At 34.3% G+C, this 19,482-nt stretch overlaps 2 protein-coding genes across 3 annotated transcripts; one reads left to right on the forward strand and one right to left on the reverse strand.

Moving 5' to 3' along the window:
- The first annotated feature begins 2,621 nt into the window (after nt 1-2,621).
- LOC107867040 (deSI-like protein At4g17486) lies at nt 2,622-9,571 on the forward strand. Its single transcript, XM_016713131.2, has 4 exons — nt 2,622-3,119; nt 6,497-6,763; nt 7,449-7,736; nt 8,827-9,571. The coding sequence occupies exons 2-4, from the start codon at nt 6,553-6,555 to the stop codon at nt 9,069-9,071; spliced, it is 744 nt and encodes a 247-aa protein (XP_016568617.1). The 5' UTR covers nt 2,622-3,119; nt 6,497-6,552; the 3' UTR covers nt 9,072-9,571.
- A 649-nt stretch (nt 9,572-10,220) lies between these two features.
- LOC107867038 (lysophospholipid acyltransferase LPEAT1) lies at nt 10,221-17,390 on the reverse strand. 2 transcript variants are annotated; one of them, XM_016713130.2, is made up of 9 exons: nt 16,585-17,357; nt 14,853-14,972; nt 14,695-14,732; nt 14,179-14,243; nt 13,464-13,532; nt 11,869-12,002; nt 11,101-11,241; nt 10,611-10,674; nt 10,221-10,313 (listed from the first exon to the last, which is right to left on the reverse strand). In XM_016713130.2, the coding sequence occupies exons 1-9, from the start codon at nt 17,131-17,133 to the stop codon at nt 10,294-10,296; spliced, it is 1,200 nt and encodes a 399-aa protein (XP_016568616.1). In that variant the 5' UTR covers nt 17,134-17,357; the 3' UTR covers nt 10,221-10,293. The 2 variants fall into 2 exon arrangements, with proteins under 2 accessions (XP_016568616.1, XP_016568615.1); XM_016713129.2 differs by having other exon boundaries at nt 10,221-10,674; nt 16,585-17,390.
- Between the last annotated feature and the right edge of the window lie 2,092 nt (nt 17,391-19,482).

Genomic DNA, 19,482 nt, shown 5'->3' on the forward strand with positions numbered 1-19,482 from the left:
TACGAAAAAGGTAAGTCTTTTATAATTTGTGGTCTAAAATAATTCTTACATAATTTTTTGGTTGTAAATCATTTCATTAAAGGTAAAAGGAGAATCTTAAAAGAGGCGGAGCCAGAATTTCGGGGGTTCAAAATCTATAGAAAAACTCAGGAGGTTGAACATCTACAATATATACATAAAAATCATTTTAATCATGTATTAATAATATAATTTTTAACTATTGGTGGAAAATTCAAATCCTTAAAATTCAACTTCATAGTTGCCCCCCACTAATGTGATAGGGTATCATATTCTAAGTCATAGAGTTACAAAAATCAACTTCATAGTTTCTAAAATAGACCTGAATGTGATTTGAGTGAGTAACCTTGTCACTGTCTTTACCATTTGCTGTCTAAAATTTGTGAACTCACAGTTTAGAAAAGCACTAATTATTCTAAAACTTGCATAATAGAGCTGCGTACAATACATCCTTGTGGTGAGGCCCTTTCTCGAATTCTGCGCATAGCTGAAGTTTTAGTGCACCGGATTGGATTTTTTATTATTATTATTATTTTCATAATAGAGCTCCTCTTTAAGTGAATAATGTTTCTTAGCTTAGTACAATTGAGGGTTGAGGTGAGATGGACAAGAAAGGTTCACCGTTAATAAAAAAATTATGATAGAAATTGCTTTTCTTTTAAAGGGTCTTAACGATACGAATTCAAGTTAATCAAAGTACTGAGCGACTAGCGAACAACAACATATCATGTGTAGTCAGTCACGGTGCAGTCTGAACAGAGTAAAATGAATGCGCCTCCAACCCCTACATACAAAAGTAAAGAGATTATTTTCGAATTAGTCTAAGTGTTTTCCTTCTAAAAGGTCTTAAAAGGCACGAATTCAAATTAATCAAAGTATCGAGCATTGATTGAACAACTAGCGAACAACAACTTGCCATGTGTGACTAGCCTTAGACTGTGGTGTCTGAAGAGAGTAAAGTGAATGCGCCTCCAACCCCTACATACAAAAGTAAAGAGACTCTTTTTGAAACGGCATGAATTCAAATTAATCAAAGCATTGAGTGACTAGCGACTAGCGAACGACTACAAGGTGAAATCTAAAGAGAGTAAAATGAATGTGCCTCCGACTCCTACATAGAAAAGTAAAGAGACAATTTTCAAAAGACCTTCGACTCAGATAACGCATCGAATGACTAGCAAACAAACAAAATTATTTAAGTAGGGATAGGTTGGTAGAAGAGTCCAAATGGCCAACAGTGATTTAAGACAAATGGCCCTGCCCTCTATGCCCAAGCTGCCTTCTTCAAGGGATACACATACAACATACCACGTATTCATCTATTATTAATTAATATCTTAGGCAATGTAGCTAGCTATGACCAAAATTTTTTACTTGTAATAAATGAACTGTTTCTTTACCCACAAATTATGTATAAATATTTAAATCTTATGTTAAAAAAAATATATTAAATCTTATGTACATAATAAAATACGATGACTAGTCATACTAAACTCACTGACTCCGTCAATTCAAAGGCACTTAGCCACAATTCTATTAACGATCAAGCAAGTAAGAACGTTACCACTTTCTTTATCTTCGATTTTTTTAGCTACTTCAAATAAAATTAAACCGTTTCTTATAATTCAAAAGCAAAATTACCCTATAAAAATGTATATCAAAATACAGAAAATCTTTTCTTTTTTTTTTTTTCAAAATTGTAGCTTGTGATTTACTCTATTGCAACTTTTTCCAATGTGATTTTAACTTTATTCCAAGAGCTGTAAAACACACAGTAAAAGAATAAATATAGAAATAAACACTTTATTCTCGAAACCGTTTGTACTTTTAAAGACCACGATAGAAAAGGATGATAGGCATTTTTATCCTTTAATTTTGATCATTTTAATATATATTTCAAACACATTTAACCTTTCATTAATTGATGTATGTGTCTTTAATCTTTTTATAAAAAAAATATATTGTTATTAATTATGAAAATCGGGTTGATTTTTAAATCAAGTAACAAATATATAGACATATTTTATTTTTTATAATGCGATCAAAAGCATTTTGTGATGTTGAATAATCAGCGAAGACATATCTCATCGACCCAACCAATGTGAAGCAAGCCTACACCCTTAAATGCAATCTGAACTATCATCAAATGTTTATTGAAATACATTTAGATAATTAAATGGTGAAATAATTATTAATTCAACAAATTTGTTAATATTCAGGGCAAGGGAATAAAAGTGAATTATTTAAGTACTTGAAGTTTACTATTGCTTAATTATAAACATTACAAAGACGACAACAATAACAATATACCTGGTGATCATCCTACCAAAAAAAAACATTATCCCTATCTCAAAGAATTAGAAAGAGGTGTTTTTAAAAAATTGTGACTTAAATGAAGCAAATCTAAGTACAAAAAGAAACAGTGAAGAAAATAAAACAATTGTGTAAATTTTTCTAGAAAAAAACAATAATAACAACAAAACAATGTTACTATATGTGTTTATTAAGAGATTAAAAATGACCAGGATCTGGTGCACTGCTCCACTCTTAATCAGAAATCTCGGCTTCGAGCCCTAGTATGGAAAATCCTTGGTAGGGAGTGTTACGGGACCCTACCCGACGCAAATCCGGATTAGTCGAGCTCCAATGCGGGTTCCGAACACTGAATGAAAAAAAAAAAAAGAGATAAATTTTAGGAAAATAAATAAGAGAGAGATAGACAGTGTGTGTCTCTGTTTTCTCTGGTTTTGTCAGTTTCTACTCACCTTGGGGTCCCTTCATATTCCTCCTCTTCATATCTTTTTCAGTTCTTTTTACTCACACACTAAACAAAGCAAAATTTACTTTAATTGTATTCAAACAATATTTATTCCAATGATATCTGAGCTTTTTTCATTGTAAATTATTTGTGGGGCATTCTGAGAAAAAAAAAAAAAAACATGACATGATATGAATGTATGTCAATTACTAATAACTAGCCTCATTTTTAAGGTTGTTCTGTTCTTTTTTCTTTTCACTAATTGCATTATAGTGTATTGTGTGTGTGTATATGTTCAAGAAAAGCTCAAAGGTGGAGTCTTTGATATGTCCAGTGGCAAATTGTAAGTCTTTTATCCAATCTTTTTTTATTGGATTTATCTGAACTCAGTACTTTCGACATGTTCCTTAAAACTGAAATTTAAATAGTTTTTTCGTTTGATCTAATCTTTTCATATATCTTTTAAGTATGTTGAGTTATGAATTATTGTGAGTTGTATTTTTTTTTTTTTATGTAGTATTCACATATGTAAATTTTATTTGTGCCTGAATTCGCGATTAAAGTTAAACTGTTTGACTAATAAAACTCGAACTGTGTCACATAAATTGGACAAAAGGAGTAATAAATAGTAGATATGAACACATAATTCTGAAAGATTGGACCTATAGAGGTTAAATCTTGGATTCCCATATGAGTTTCTTGATGTTTATTCAAATGTTGTGGCTTTTGAATTTTATTTTACTGCAAAGTTTAGATTTTTTCTCAAATTTTTGTGGTTGAGTTCTGTCTACATTTTAGTTTTTATTTTTTTTCCTATTGGCTACTGATATTGTGTGAGCCTGCTCTTCTTGTTCAAGAATTGGTTGAATCTTTTTGTTCACTACAAAAGTTTCAATCTTGCTGTAAGATCTGATATAATACTAGTCTTTTTACTAGTTAAAGCTGTGATTCTCTCATAATTTTGGTGTTTATTACCAGAATTTTGTTGGCCTATTCTTTGGAAAACAGCATTTCTGGTAAATATTTGGAGGAATAAAGCTTTACTGTAATTTTTTTGGTAAATGAAGTTTACTGTTAATGTCTGAATCCAATGATAAGAGTCACAGAAATAGCTCTTTTTTTTATTTGAAGGAATAGTGAACTGTTTGTTTCTTTGCTATGTGGTGATTACTTGTCCAAAAATAGCAGAAGTTTAATTTATATTATTTTGGGATGCTTAGAATTTTGTGGGATCTGCTTACTTCATAGATTGATCTTGAGCCGGGGGCCTATTGGAAACAGCCTCTCTACTTCTCCGGAGGTAGTGGTATGGACTGCGTACATTTTACCTTCCCCAGACTCGACTATGTGGGAATACACTAGGTTTGTTGTTGTTGTTGTTGTTGCTTACTTCATAGATTTTCATTTGGCTTTTGAACTGTCAATCCCTTCTTTTCTGTGCATTTCCAAAGGTGGAAGTGTTTAATCATATCAATATCTTCAATAATTATGTAAAAGAACATTTTGGTCAAACTACTTTCTGTGTTCCTTTTAGAACAGTCATTTTTTCCTTTTCCTATTTTGACTTATGTTTGTCGGACTTTTCAAAAATGTTACCGCACCTTTGTTGGATCATCAAGAAAAGCATTACTATTGGAGTATCCGACACGCACCCGTCAGTATTTTTGAAAAGTCCGAGCATATAGATTTTGACTTGGTTTTGGACTAGAAAAGTCATCAGAATGAGAATTGGTAACTTCTTAAAGCATACAGTTGAAACCAGTAGACAAGTCATCAAAGATGAAGTAGTGTGAACTCCATTTGCTGCTTTTCAACTTAGGTAGAAATTGACTATATAGTTAAAGGTAATAATTAATGTCTTCCTTTTTTGTTTTGTTTGAGGAGGCTGTTTATGGTTAATGGTTAATGAATAGTCTGTCTAATTTAAGGTTGTACTACCAGACAATTAGATTGTCTATATCTGTAGCGGGTTTTGGTTAGAGTTACGTAGGGATTAGTTATGTAAGGTTTAATTTTGCAACATTTATTTTTTTATGTATCTATCGGAAACAGTCTCTCTACTTCATCTGAGGTAGTGGTATGGACTGCGTACACTTTACGTCCCACACCCCACATTGTGGGAACACACTGGATATGTTGTTGTTGTTGTTTAGTTATTCATGTATCGCTAATCCATGTATTAGTTATTCCATCATCTATCCAGCATTAAATAATACATAAATTGACTCATAACTTACTCTTGTTTTATTTATGTGGGATTGTAAAATGATAACCAAACACCATATTTGGTGTGCTGAGTTTTATACGAAGCAACTAAAAATCTACCAAACATGATATCAACTATGCTAGTCTTAATACATGAATAACTCCCTTCCCAATCAATGACCAAACGTCCCCGCAGTGTATTAGTGAATAGGTGAGGATGACGTCATCATGCCCCTTATGCCCTGGGCGACACACGTGCTACAATGGCCGGGATCCACTAAATGAGCTAATTAAAGTTGAATTTTCAATTTTCTTTGAAATGAAAGTAGATGTAAGAAAGAGCTGCAATATTGGATGCAGACTAATGAGGGTTACATATTAAAGTTAGTTGTGTCCTACTAATGCCACAAAGTTGACTTTCTCGATAATGAAAGAGATGGATATATATTTTTTTTCTCTCTTCTTTCTCCCAACTGAAGATTCCTTCTCAATATTCTTTTATGGAAAGTTCCTCACAACTGTTCAAAGTTCACTTACCTGTGTTTAAATACTCATTTGTTAATTGAACAACTCAAGGTTCAGTTTAGAAGTCATAGTAGGGCCTTGTTGCAGGTGTTTAAAATGGAAGGTAGCAAGCTGGCAATAGCTATATTTATATATTATCCTCAATGGATCAAGCTCTATCATAGACCAGCTAACATGAGTAGTAAAAGCAGGCTGTTAGTTAAATATTTTCACTAATGCAATACACAAAAAGAGCTCGCAATTGTTTAATATCTCTGGTTTAAGAAATTAAAAGTGCATGGCCAATGGTTGTAATGTAATACCTCGAGGGCAAATATGATGTTAGATGGAGATTGGAGAACAATTGTTATGAAGGGCTTGGTTATTATGCAATGCATTTCATGCAATGATAATAAAATTTAGTTTTGGATGGACAGACATGAAGTTAGATAGAGCAAGCATATTGTAGTTTCGTTACCAGCACGTTGATTTTTCCCTCTGACTTCGTGTATAATGCCAGTATATCTCTCAGAATACAGCCTCCAGGTTAAGAAACAGTGTGTAACATGTTAAATTTCTTGGTCAATTATGTAACTTTACCTGCTTCCCTCTATGTTTATATATAAAAACGCAGTGATTTTATTTAGGAAAGTAGTTTAAATAAGATAAGGAAATTGCTTGAAAGCAAAAGGCTAATGTTTTCTCCAAATGGGTTGGTCATGTTTTTGTACTGATAGTAGTGGCACACATGAAAACAATTAATATCATCGATTTACTCCTTTGCTCTGCAGTGCTCATATTTAACTAATATCATTGGTTTATACATAGAAACATTGTGTGTGATTGAACTGACCTGGTGCAAGTTTCACTTCAATCCTCATCATTGCAATGTGAGAAATCAAACAACTAAGATATTGATCGATGTGTCTTCAGCTCGACCTATCGTTCTTTCATTGGTTTGATTGAACTTCACCTAGTGCAAGTTTCACTTATGATTTTCTTTTCATGCAGATGAACATGAAGCCAGTGGGCTCTGAGTGAATCTTGTTTTGCATAGTGTAAGGAAAATGTCAGTAAAATCAAAGAAAGGATGGAAATCAGTGATGCGCCTCAGTCTGAAGACCAAATCATCAGCAAATTTCTGTTTGCTCCCTAAAACAAAGTCGGATCGTTTTGGTCCTGGTGAGACACCAGTTTGTCTCAATGTATATGACTTGACACCGATGAATAACTATGTCTACTGGGCTGGCTTTGGCATCTTTCATTCTGGTGTGGAAGGTAAGAGGCACTATTTAGCTTTTTCTTCTTTGCTTCTTTTTACTGTCACTTATGTCAGAATGCACCTAAGCAAATTATCCTTTTGTCTTGTAAATATAAGGTTCTATATAGATTTTCTCCTATTGTAAACATCGATTTTTCATCTATAACTTGATATGTACCACATTATCATATGTTTGTCTTTCGTATATTTCATTTAGCTGTAGTGTCTTCATTTTGTATTGGTGGTCTCAGAAAACTGCAAAACCGCTTATCAATTTGGATCTCTATGTCATTGGTATGCATATGAGCATGCATTGGAGCGTATTTGTAATACTTTCATGTCTAGTAACTATTTGTTTTGCATCACAGTTGTTCGTCAATTTTTACTTTTGACGTGTTATAGCATTTGGCACCTCTCAGTTCGTCTTTGGATGCTTTCTGAAGAAGAGAATTTTACGGTTTTGGTGCTATAGTATTTCCCAGTCAATAGATTTAATCACCTCTTTTCATCTAGGGTGTTTGTTGGTACCTGCATTCTGATAAAACAGCTGCAGTTTCTGCAAGTTCTTTTGAGTCGATTTCAACAAAACCTCAAGGTTCTCCTAACATTCCACTAGCATGTGAGGCTTGAGATGAAAATGATTTTGTGCTACTGCCTCTCGTATTTTGGATCTTCAAGTAATGTAACCTCTATACTTCACAGTTCATGGTGTAGAATACGCATTTGGAGCTCATGATTACCCGACCAGTGGTGTCTTTGAAGTTGAACCGCGACAATGTCCAGGATTTAAGTTTAGGAAATCAATATTTATTGGGACTACCAAGTTGGATCCAAGTCAGGTTAGAGAGTTCATTGAACATCAAGCTGCTGCCTACAACGGTGACTCGTATCACTTGATTGTGAAGAACTGCAACCATTTCTGTAAGGATATATGTTACAAGCTGACTGGGAAAAGGATTCCAAAATGGGTGAACCGGCTCGCAAAATTAGGTATCTCTTTGCCATTCCACCACTCTTTCTTTTGCAAAACTGCAGTCTCTATGGCTAATTTTGCTGGACCTAATCAGACCTTGGGAAAAGTTATCTTGCATACTTGCAGTGTCTCAAGCACATTATCTGTTTATGATGATGCTACTTGAGATGATGTTCCTAAATAAATGATAATTTCTTATTGCCATTTAGCCATTGTGGATGTGATTCACCTCTTGAATGTATAGGAAATATGCTCTGATTTCCTAATTGAAAAGATAAAGAGTTCACGTTAAGAAACACACCTAAAACTGTCACCTTTTCGCAAGTTTCATATCTCAATTGTCCGTTATTCTATTTACCTACCTATACTCTTGCGAGTTTCATATCTCAATTGTCCGTTATTCTATTTACCTACCTATACTCTTACTTTTTCGCCAGTTTCATAATTCACTATCACTCCCTTTGTATCAAAACACACCTTGATGCTAAGTTGGCCTACATGCGCCTGTTGTCGATTGGGAACAAATATTTGGCCAACTTAGCATCGAGGTGTGTTTTAATGCCAAAGGGAGTAATAGTTTGGATAGGTAAAGAGAACAATGGATAGTCGAGGTATGAAACTCTCGAAAACGTGATAGTTAGATGTGTTTTTGACCATTAACTCAAAATAGAAACAAAGATTGAATGTCCCATTTTCTTCAGAAAAGCTTATCTTCCTCTTTCTTCTGTTTCCAAACCGTTTCACTCAGCATCAAATGATCAAAGCTAAAAGCTTTAGGCATACAAGAATGACACATTTCTATCGATAACTCTTCACCGTTACTTCCCATTTTACCCTTAACGATATGCTCTTATAGCCATATAAGTGTCATCGCGTGTTTAATACCTCACAAGATTAATTTTTGGTATGTGACAGAAGTCTTTATTTCTATCTTAAACTCTCTGTGCTGTTAAACACTACAACAACAACATACCCAATGTATTCGCACAAAGTGGGGTCTGGGGAGGGTAAAGTTTACGCAGTCCATACCACTACCTCAGATGAAGTAGAGAGGTTATTTCCGAACGGGTGTATGATATGCTGCTTCTTTTTTGTCTGCATGCATAGGTTCAGCATTCAACTGCATGTTACCTGAGGCTTTGAAAGTTGCTGCTGTCGAAGACGAACCAAACAGCCCAGAATACGTTAGTGAGAAGAGAAGACTGAGGAGCTCATTCAGTTGTTTTTCTTCAATTTCAACAAGACAGCACAAGTTATCTACGCCTTCTTTGTTTATACAGTCACCCCTTAAAGGCTGCTTACCTTCTTTGGAGTCCAAAAAGTCTACGAATCGTTCCTCAAAGGAAAGGTAAACATAATGTACCCTCTTCCTACCCCATGTGTTTTCGGAAAACCAAGAAATGGTGAGATCAACATTCTTTAAAAAGGTAGTAGTATACTATTTGTAGTGTGGCATTGCGCTGTATGCAATTTATCTTGTTTGCTCCTTATCCTTTTGAGTAATTTCTGCCTAGTCCATCGATTGATCAAACGAGTATGCATCCAGACAGAGTAACAGACATTCCAAATTCTCTTCTTAACAAAAGATGTTGATACATTGATTTGATCAAGAGAAATGAGCAATCCGTCGGAGCAACGTATCTACCATTGCTATATTGTATATGCCCCATCTCTGCAACATGAAGATGTCCATTTGAACGAAGTTGTGATGTTTTCCTGTTTAAGTTGCAGAATGTTTCAATCGTAAGTTGTTAATAGTTGTTTAGGCTATATTTGAGACCATGTATTTGAGATGTCTAAAGGTGAGAGTTCAAAAGGTTTAATTTAGGTAGCTATGTTTCCTTATCGTTTATTACGTATTCGCCTTGCTTATTTCTCTCTAAAACGTTATATGTTGGTTTTCATTCATTACAATGTGAACCAGATCTATTTTAGTCCAGAACCTCTGCTAATAAGGACTAGATAAACGACAAAATTAATAGACACGATGCTTGGCTAAAATTTACAAAACTCAACGGTATCACTGTCCTCTCCCCTTGGACCCCCTCTTTCAAATAACAATCTTCAACAGCATACAAAAAGGAAACGCAATGATGACATCAATGGCATGGTATACTCTCAACCACCTCTACCTCCAATGAAAATCTTCGGTAACATACAAAAAAGAGAAACAAAACACTTGAAAGAGTCTTTGAATACATTAGCCAAAAACAAAAACGAGCAAGAACCTTTAGAACTCCTGAGGTGAAGTCGTCAAGGGAAATTAGTGGGTCTATTCACATACCGGGAGATAAGAGACTAAACTAGTCTTGGGAATTACATTCAACTCAGCCAGCAGCACTAGGTGCGCTATGCTGAATTATTCACCTTTTTAGGTCTGTCAAAATGGAAGGTAAATAAATAGTAAACAGAGATTTTTGAGCATGTAACCACTGGCTGTGGCCAAAGAATGTTGTCCATATGTCCATTTTCATTGACACAGACACAAAGAATGCTTCATCTGGATAAGTTATCTTCATATAACTTTTGCAAATAATAGAATCACAGAATGAATATACAGATGGCGAACCCGAATTATTGTTGACAAAACAAACCTGCAGGAACACCAAAGAGATGCTTCAGATAAACAAACGTCCAGATGCTTGTTAAAACATTGCCTAATGGTCATGTAAGACATGACATACAACACAACCTCTCAAACTGGAAACTTGAACAACAAATGTCCACTCAGGATATCAACAAAGATAGATGCTTCATGATACCATGAAGATACAGAAGTATGACACAACACCCAAGTTTCCTTATTTAGACTATAGACATCTTTTCAGTGCCCAGGCGATGAAATTATCAATCGTCTTTCTGATGGAAAACAGTAGGCATGCTATTATTACCATTGAGAGCAGCATGATATACTCGCTTCTCTGCCAAACCAATATCCGAGAGTATTAAATTACCCTGCAAGAATAGAGGAATGGGATCATCAATCCGCACACAAGTACACAGAGGATTGAAATTACCCTATTAAGAGTTTCACTTATTTACTTTACATGCCTTGGAGAACACAAGGAGGGTGACTTTCTAGAGATGTTGTTTGCAGTGCAGAGATCATGACACTAAACAATCTACTTTCAAGGAATACAAACATAAGTGCACAAAACCAATGGGTTACTCTCCAAATTGTAGACTCCTATTTTCTAAACGACATTTCTAAAGATAAGTTCAACATAAGCGAATGTGTTCCTCTAATTTTGTGTGTGGAGGGAGGGGGGGCTACGACTAGCAAATCATATTCCTAACAGATCTACAGATTTACTTTATGTTCTTACTCTTCGAATAATAAGATTGAGCCAGCATTAAGGTAAAATTGCATGTCAAACATACCTCATGAGCCATTAACCTCCGAACGTTCTCAGCATAAAGTCTAGGGTCATCCTTTTCTTGCTGAGAAGGGTAGTATACAGGTAACCAAGTTGCCTCCACATAATTTACAAATTGACAGAGAAGCAAAATCACATGCCGAACCTGCAAAAGGAATTGCATTTTCATCCCAATAGTAAGGACCAGTCTCATATAGATTCATGACTTTAAACAGTATAGCACTGATGAATATAACAATTAGATGACCATAAAAGAAAAGCATACATACGTTAATGACTTTATAATTAGATGCATATCCTAACAAGAACTTTTGTGCAATCAGCAGTATCTCAGTCATGATGTTGGATACTGAATTTTCCTTGCTATAGTGACTAACTTGGTGCCAACAAAGTTCATCTTAAAAATCTCTCATTCAGCTATTTTGTGGTCAAGAAACCAAGAACTGACAAATTTGTACAGTTCTTTAATCGATATCTATATTTTGTTACACAAACTGTCGGTACAGGGACATTACAGTGCAGGATTAATTTGCTAAAAGACAGGAAAACAATTAGCGCATGATTGAATGAAAGAAAATGATACTTGTGAGGTCTAAAACTAGCAACACAACATGTTTTAAGATGAACACAAAGACAAGCATGGTGTTAGGAGAGGGCATGAATATAGCCTGTGACACAGCACACTATTAAATCATTCGTAAAGATGGAGCACTACCATGTTGCAGAGCGTCCCTAAAATGACAAAGAAAGTTTCAAATCACCAAATACTTACCCCAGATATCGAGTCCCAAGCAGGACTTAATCTCTGGTATGGATATCTTAATATCACAGGCTGCACTGGAGCTCCTGCAAGAAATGCACCACTCTTGAATGGAAGGAGAAAATCACCATTTGTGGTTGTGCCCTCTACAAGGAAAAAGAAAACAGATCAAAACTATAGTAAACCATCAGCAGTCGATTTTTGCAAGGGAATCCAAGAGATAAATAAAAAGCTCTTTAGGTTAGCTTAAAGCTGGTCATCAGACTGGCTTTTCACCACTTTTTGGTTTGTTTTGGTGTTTGGTAAATACCAAAAGTGTTTTTAAGCCAAGTGCTTTCAAGCTTAAAAAAACAAAAGCTATAATATAAACACCTCCAACTTATGACATTTCAGTAAAAGAAAGTTCTTTTAAGTTTGATAGAGTGTTTTTACATTTTTACAACCCCAAAATATCCTTCAGCTTCTATTTCAAATATACACTGAATCATAATGAATGCTGATCCATTTCCTTCTTTAAAGCAAAAGCGACCCTGCAAAATCGAGTTCTTGATAAAATTCTTCAAATGCCGAACATAAATTACACTCAAGTCAGGGGCGGCTCAAGCATATTTGTGGCCTAAGCCGAAAATCAAACAGGGGCCTTAAATTTTTAAGAAAAAATAACTTTTTTTTAATAAAATCTATTTTCAGAATTATATAATCGATTTTTCTAATTATTCTGTTTTAAGTAATAATATAATTAATGCATTTAATCTTTCTTGAGACATAATACTCTCGATCTATGAACTACTTCTAATAATTCTTTTCTTTTATATAAAAAAATTGTTTTTTCTATAAATAGTATTTATAAAAAATGAGGCCCCTCAAATTCGGGGCATAAGGCGGCCGCCTATTTTTTAAAGAGGTGGAGCCGCCCCTGACTCAAGTCTATCCAGGTAGAGACTTTGAAGTGTATTAGAGAAGTCTCATAGTACACTAATACCCAAGGCTTAGATATATTAGAAGTCCAAAAAAGAAATTTGACTAAACAAATGTTTGAACTAGTAAGTCTAATAGATTCTTGAACTATCTGTGCTCAATGAACAGCTTCACATCACTGAAATTAGTAGAAGAAATAAAGGCAGCCCGGTGCACTAAAGCTCCCGCTATGTGCAGGATCCGGGGAAGGGCTCAACCACAAGGGCCTATTGTACGCAGCCTTACCTTGCATTTCTAGTAGAGGCTGTTTTCAAGGCTTGAACCCATAGCCTCCTAGTAACATGGCAGCAACATTACCAGTTACTCCAAGGCTCCCCTTCGAAATTAGTAGAAGAAGTTTGTACCAAAACAAAATTAATGGAAGAAGACCATGTCCACAAGGAAAAGAATAAAGTCCAGTGAAGAACAAACAACCAGAAAAATTTAGGTACACTCTTGACATTAAATAAATGCCAAAGAAGTGATATCTCTCTCTATTTATCTCTCTTTCACTATGCAAAAGAATCCCGTATCTACTATCACTCATCTATGAACTGATCAGTGTTAAGCAGATATAAAATATTGGTAGAAGAAATGTGCAGAAACATGTGAGACACACGTCAGTGCGGCGCACTAAAAGTAGCATTGACCTGGAAAAAGCAGCATCATTGGTGCAGATTTGTTCTTGTTAGCTTCACGAATCCTTTCATTTACAACACCTGCAATTTTCAAGTTTAACCCTAAGGATGTCGCAAAATTAAAGCTTCATTCCATATGAAAGGACGAAGAAGGTAAAGAACAAGGAGAGAGCTGGAAAGGGGTCAAAATATATGAACTAAGACAATACTACTTAGCATTCCAATACAAGTAAGAGAAAAGGCTATATGGTTTCCCTTTTCAGCTTGCTTGCTACTACTACAGAAAAAGATCCTTACTGTGTATAATAATCAAAGAGATGTGTCGCCTATATTAAAAATTCATCCGACCTAGTATTGATTTTACAATATATGTCACTGACCACAATATGCGTATTCGTTTATAAACTACAACAACATACCTAGTGTATTACCACAAGGTGGGGTCTGGGGAGAGTAAAGTGTACACAGTCCATACCACTACCCCAGACAAAGTAGAGAGGCTGTTTCCGATATTCGTTTACAAACTATTCAATTAAAAAAAATCAATTAATGTACTATTTTTTTACTACTAATTATTTATTTCAAATAAAATACGAGATTAAGAGATAACCAAAATGGTAATAGAATATCAAATCAATAATGCACAGTTCTAAACAATTATTTTCTTTTATTCCTCGAACAGATAGGCTATTTTGTTGTACCAAATTTAGTTCGATATCTTTATTACCTGAGACGCCTTTAAAATCAGGTGATTTAGATTCCCGCTGCACATAGACACAGCCAAGGCACTTGCTGTAAAATCAAATAAATAAATAAATAAAAAATCAACATTACTAGCAATTGCATAGAATTTATGCGGATCCATCAACTATTTCAGACCAACCAAATGTATCTTTCAGGTGAACGTATGTGAAAAGTTCAATATATCAGACTCAAGTACAGTCTGAGAGGGAATTTTCTTTTTTTCCCGAATCTAAGAGAGGTTAGCTAACAACAGTTTAAGTAAATAAAAAAATATACTTAGATGTAATATGGCAAATACTGTTTAAAGTACTCTACATCAAATAGTTGTATGTATGTACGTTGAAAGGTGTGAATAAAAGAGACTTCGCATATTCCCTTTCCTCTTCTTTAACCCTTCTCTCTCTCTCTCTTTTTTTAACAATTTGATATTAGCAGATTAGTGAATATGTAATAACCACTAATAAATAAGTTCCATATAATAACAAATACTATAACTAACCTGATGAGACCAACCAAAGGAAGCTTAGCCACTGATCTCTTCAGCAATAAAAACAAAAGGAGTAAGGTCAGGAGACTAAGCAAAGAAGTGGGTCCATCGAACAAAACTTAGTTGTGTCTCAAATACATTTTACTCATGTATTAAAAGAAGTAACAGACCTTAGCAACAAAGCTAGGAAATGAGGAAGACATGTGATACAAGATATCCAGGTATGATATGTGATTTGACACAATAGCCCCTGGTCTTTCAAGTTCTTCAGCCTGCTCTTTTGATCCATTCTGGCAAAGAGAAAAAGTTGTATCACGTCACATGTCAACGCAGTGAAAACCAAGAATATTAGTTAAATGACAAATTAATTAAGAAGAAAATGTGTTCACAAAACCATAGATCAAATGAACCAAGCTGGGGGATGACAATACTAGGCACTTTTTTAAAAAAAAAAAAAAAAGAGCAATTTAAGCACGGGAGACTTCAACGAACCATCACTCAGCTGAAGGATTAACATGATGTAATTTACATTGACCTTGACAAAATTGCTAGCAGTTCTTTCTTTAACCGGTTCGACTGCAGTTGGTTAAAAGAAAAATTAAGAAGAATATGTGTTCAAAAATGTACAGATCAGATGAACCAAGCTTATATAGCATCGTGTGTATAAGCAGAAACTAGGTAACAGCGCAGCATTACTTTATGAACCAGTATAAGGCACTTAATCATGTAACATTGTTAGATAGTCCTTTAGCTGGTTCACCAATTTTACTGCGACCAAAAGCAAGGATGAGATCATCCAATTATTTATGAGTTTTCCTTTTTCTACTTAAAACTTAAATTGCATATCACTAATATAAAGGTCTCCTAGAAATTCGTCCGCATCACTTACCCAACAGTGCCAACACTATGCAACCCTCCCTCCCCTCAACACATACCCCATCCCGAATGTCAAGGAAACCAAATGAAATGCCAGAATTTTACTTTTGTTCGAGAAAAAAAAGAAAGTTTTAAGTAAGAGTAAGTAGTTTCAACTGATCCATGCCCAAGTTAAGTGATGCACCTCAAGATTGAATTAGAAAAAATGGGTAATCAACATTCAATAACTACAATTACGTCAGTAGATAGCAGCCTTAAAGTAGTAGGGGTCACCTTTATGGATCAACATCCACATTCCATTTGAAACCCTCCACCCCCACCCCCATCCCTTTCTAGGTCAACCACTCATTGGAATAAGAAAAAACAGCACTCAAACAGTAAAAATAATACTAAAAAGTACTCCCTCTGTTCATTTTTACTTGTCACATTTCACTTCATGAAAGTCAAACTGTATGGACCTTGACCAACATTTCAAGATTATTCTTCCATCTTTTTTAAATAAGTCCAAGAGAAGCTTGCAGCACGCCTCGACTAATTCCATGGATACTTGCCACCTCTAGCAAACAACAAGTACCAGATGGGAGGTGCTTATAGAATTGAATATGAGAGAAAGATTGCAACTTTTGGAATTTTCCATATAGTTCTCGCCTTCTCGGACATCTAAATTTTAAATTTAAAATATTAAACTAATCTTATTCAATTTAGCTTCTAAGATTAGTCAAACTAACCCTTGTAAAGCGAAATATGACAAGCAAAAGTAAACGAAGCCAGTACCAAGTAAGCTCCTACTCTTCCCGCACCCAACACAACAAATATAAAACAAGACAAACACCTTTGAATTCTACGCCTAGTAGCAAAACAGCAAAAATTAATGCCTCATGATTCAATTTAGCTTCAAAAATTAGTAACACAGGGAGTACCAAGTAAGGTCAAACACAAGAAGATAAAATAAGCAAATAAACAAAAAACCAACAAAAACAACTTCGATTATTACGCCTAAAAAGCTAAACAGCAAGAATTTAGAACCTCATTATTGGATTTGCCATTGGCATTGAGATCAATAGGCCGATAAATTTCAGGTATCCAATAAAACCCAAAAACAAAAAGCATAACTCTCGCTAAAAACAACCCACTCTTCATCATCACAGCTCTTTTCCACCCACCAATATGTGCATAATCCTCTTGTCCTTCTTCCTCCTCCTCCTCCCTATTCGGTACCGAAAACGCTGTACAAATCTTACAAATCAAATAATACACAACCAAAACACTCATAGCCCCAATTACCCTCAACGGTACCAATGTTACCAATGCAAACCCTAATAGCACTTTTTCCGCCAATGGCAATTCGCCCCGACCCATTATGCCGTATACATCATGTCTAACATACGGCGCATATTTCTTCTCCAATTCGTCAATACTTGGGTTTGATGATTGGGATTGAAGAACTTGGAGTCGCGGGTTAGTCAGGTCGGGTTTGAGAAGCGGGCGGTCGTCCTTTGTGGAGCTTTCGTCGAGGGATTCAGGTCGGGTCGGTTGAGGAGTTCCGGGTGGTAATTTCTGGAGTTCCGACTCCATTAATTAAACCCGGTTGATTGATTCTCAACAGGGATTTTTTTTTATTTTTTATTTTGTTGGAGCAAAGTTGGATTTTGCTTTGTTGTTCTTCTCGGTTGGATAATTATACCATTGTTGTATAATGGATTTATTTATTTTTTAGCAGAAAAAAAATGGAAAGAGGTGTTTGTTGCTGTTCGTAGATCTGGGCAACTCTGTAAAATCAAAAAGAAAAAAAAAAAGGTAATCCAATAAAGTATAAGTTTAAATTAATATTAATAGCATTTTCCGACTACTACTTTTGTTATTTCAAATATTATGTCCCGTGACTTTATAGTGTTGTATTTACGTCCCGCTTCTTTTTTTTGGGGGGGTTTCCTCGGTGCCCGCATTGAAGCCCTTATTAATTTGGATCGCGCGTTGTAGAGCTCATTAAGATGACAGCCCTCCCAACAGAGTTTTCTTCATACCCAAAATCGAACCCTCAATTTCTAGTTAAATGTGGAGCAGGCTCATTCAGTGCACTACAACCCATGTTCGTCGTCCCGCTTCTTTCATGTTGTGTTGTTTCTTTCTTCTTTTCTACTAGGACACACTATGTTACATTACAATAATAATAACATACTCAATGTAGTATTATAAATTGAATATGTAAAACAATGAAGTGTGTGTTGATCTTACTTCTATATTGACATGTTGAGAAATTATTTTTAATAGACGTAAAAAAAAGAAGAGAAAGGTAAAAAAAAACACCTAAATTATTTCAATTTTTTTTAATTTCATATTTAAACTATTATGTGTGTGAGTTTATTACCTAAGCTATTACTAATTAGTTAGCAAAACACGCATAAATTGTTAATTCTTTGAGTTTCATACCTGAACTTTCAGGTAGGAAAAGTGAGTCATTAATAATATTTATGTTTTGTTAATTAGTTAGTGATAGTTTAAGCTGAAAATTTACACACGTGATAGTTTAGTTATAAAACTCAAAGAATTAAGATACTTCAGATGTACTTTGAACCATTAACTCTAAAAAAAACATAAAAAAATGAAAGCATGACATAGTATGTTTAAAAGAAATAAGCAATACATACGATAAGATTAAAAAGTAACTAAAGTACAAAAAAAAAAAAAAAACATATAATAATAAAAGGATGAGAGCCTACAAGAGTTGATACTACTATTGGTACTAAAGGACAAGCTAGGCAATGCACAACTGTCTACTATCCTTTTTCTTCTAATTTATGCTCTACGGAGCCTTATATCTACATTCATGTTCTCGGCAAATTATAGTTATATCGTGTTTTATTTAATTACCAGATCTCTACAAGTACTTACTTCTTCAACACATAACTTTACCTCTCATTAAAAATCATCATCAAAGTTAACTCTTTACGTCTCCGCATAGGGCATCTGCTAAACTCCACTTTATGTGTCTGAACTACTTTAATCTTACCCCCTCATCTTGTCCTCTATTGATGTCACTCCCACTTCGTCCTGAATATCTTCCTTGTTAATCTTAGATCTCCAATAAAGTGGATAAATACTTTAAAATTAAAATTAAAATATTATTTTAATTCGGATATATTCTCTTGTACTCCTAAAAAAGTACAATTCGTCTTTATATTTATTTTAAATTATCTTAATTATATTCTGCTTGACATGAAATTATATCTTATACTTTTTTCAAAATAGCTTACACTAATAATAAAATAAGGGCTTAGAAATATTGTTTAGAGATTAATTTGAATATTAAACACTAAGAATAATGTTTACTTCTTGGTGGAAACAAGAGAAGTTTTTTTTATTATTATTATTTTTTTCTTGGTGGAAACATTAAGGAAGATGACTATTATATAGAGGAGCAAAAGATCAATTCAATTAACTGATCGGGCACAATTGAACTATATAAGAAACAATAGGGTATTATATAGAAAGCCTAGGAAATAAAGGTCTGAATATCATTCTTTAAAAAAAAAAAAAAACTAAGAGGAAGTTATAGGGCGTGCATTGTTCGGTTCGATTTGATTTTACATATTACCGGTTTGGTTTATCGATTTTTGATTTTTAAATATGCTAAATCAATGAGATATTTTTTATTGGTTTTCAGTTTATCTAGTCCTTAACAGTTCAGTTTTCGATTTATCTAGTCTTTAACGGTTCGGTTTCGGTTTAATCGATAAAAAAATACTCATAAAATAAAAATAGTAATAACTAACATAAAAAATAATCGAATCGTAGTTGCAAACAAAAATCCTACATAATACGTTTTAATTTACAAGAATATTTAAGTTTGAACTAAATGTTATTAGGAGAAATTAAGAGTTTGTATAATTGAAATAATAAGTTTATTAATTTGTAGAGATTAAA

The sequence above is a fragment of the Capsicum annuum genome, chromosome 4 (assembly GCF_002878395.1).
Source record: "Capsicum annuum cultivar UCD-10X-F1 chromosome 4, UCD10Xv1.1, whole genome shotgun sequence".
Lineage (NCBI taxonomy): Eukaryota > Viridiplantae > Streptophyta > Magnoliopsida > Solanales > Solanaceae > Capsicum > Capsicum annuum.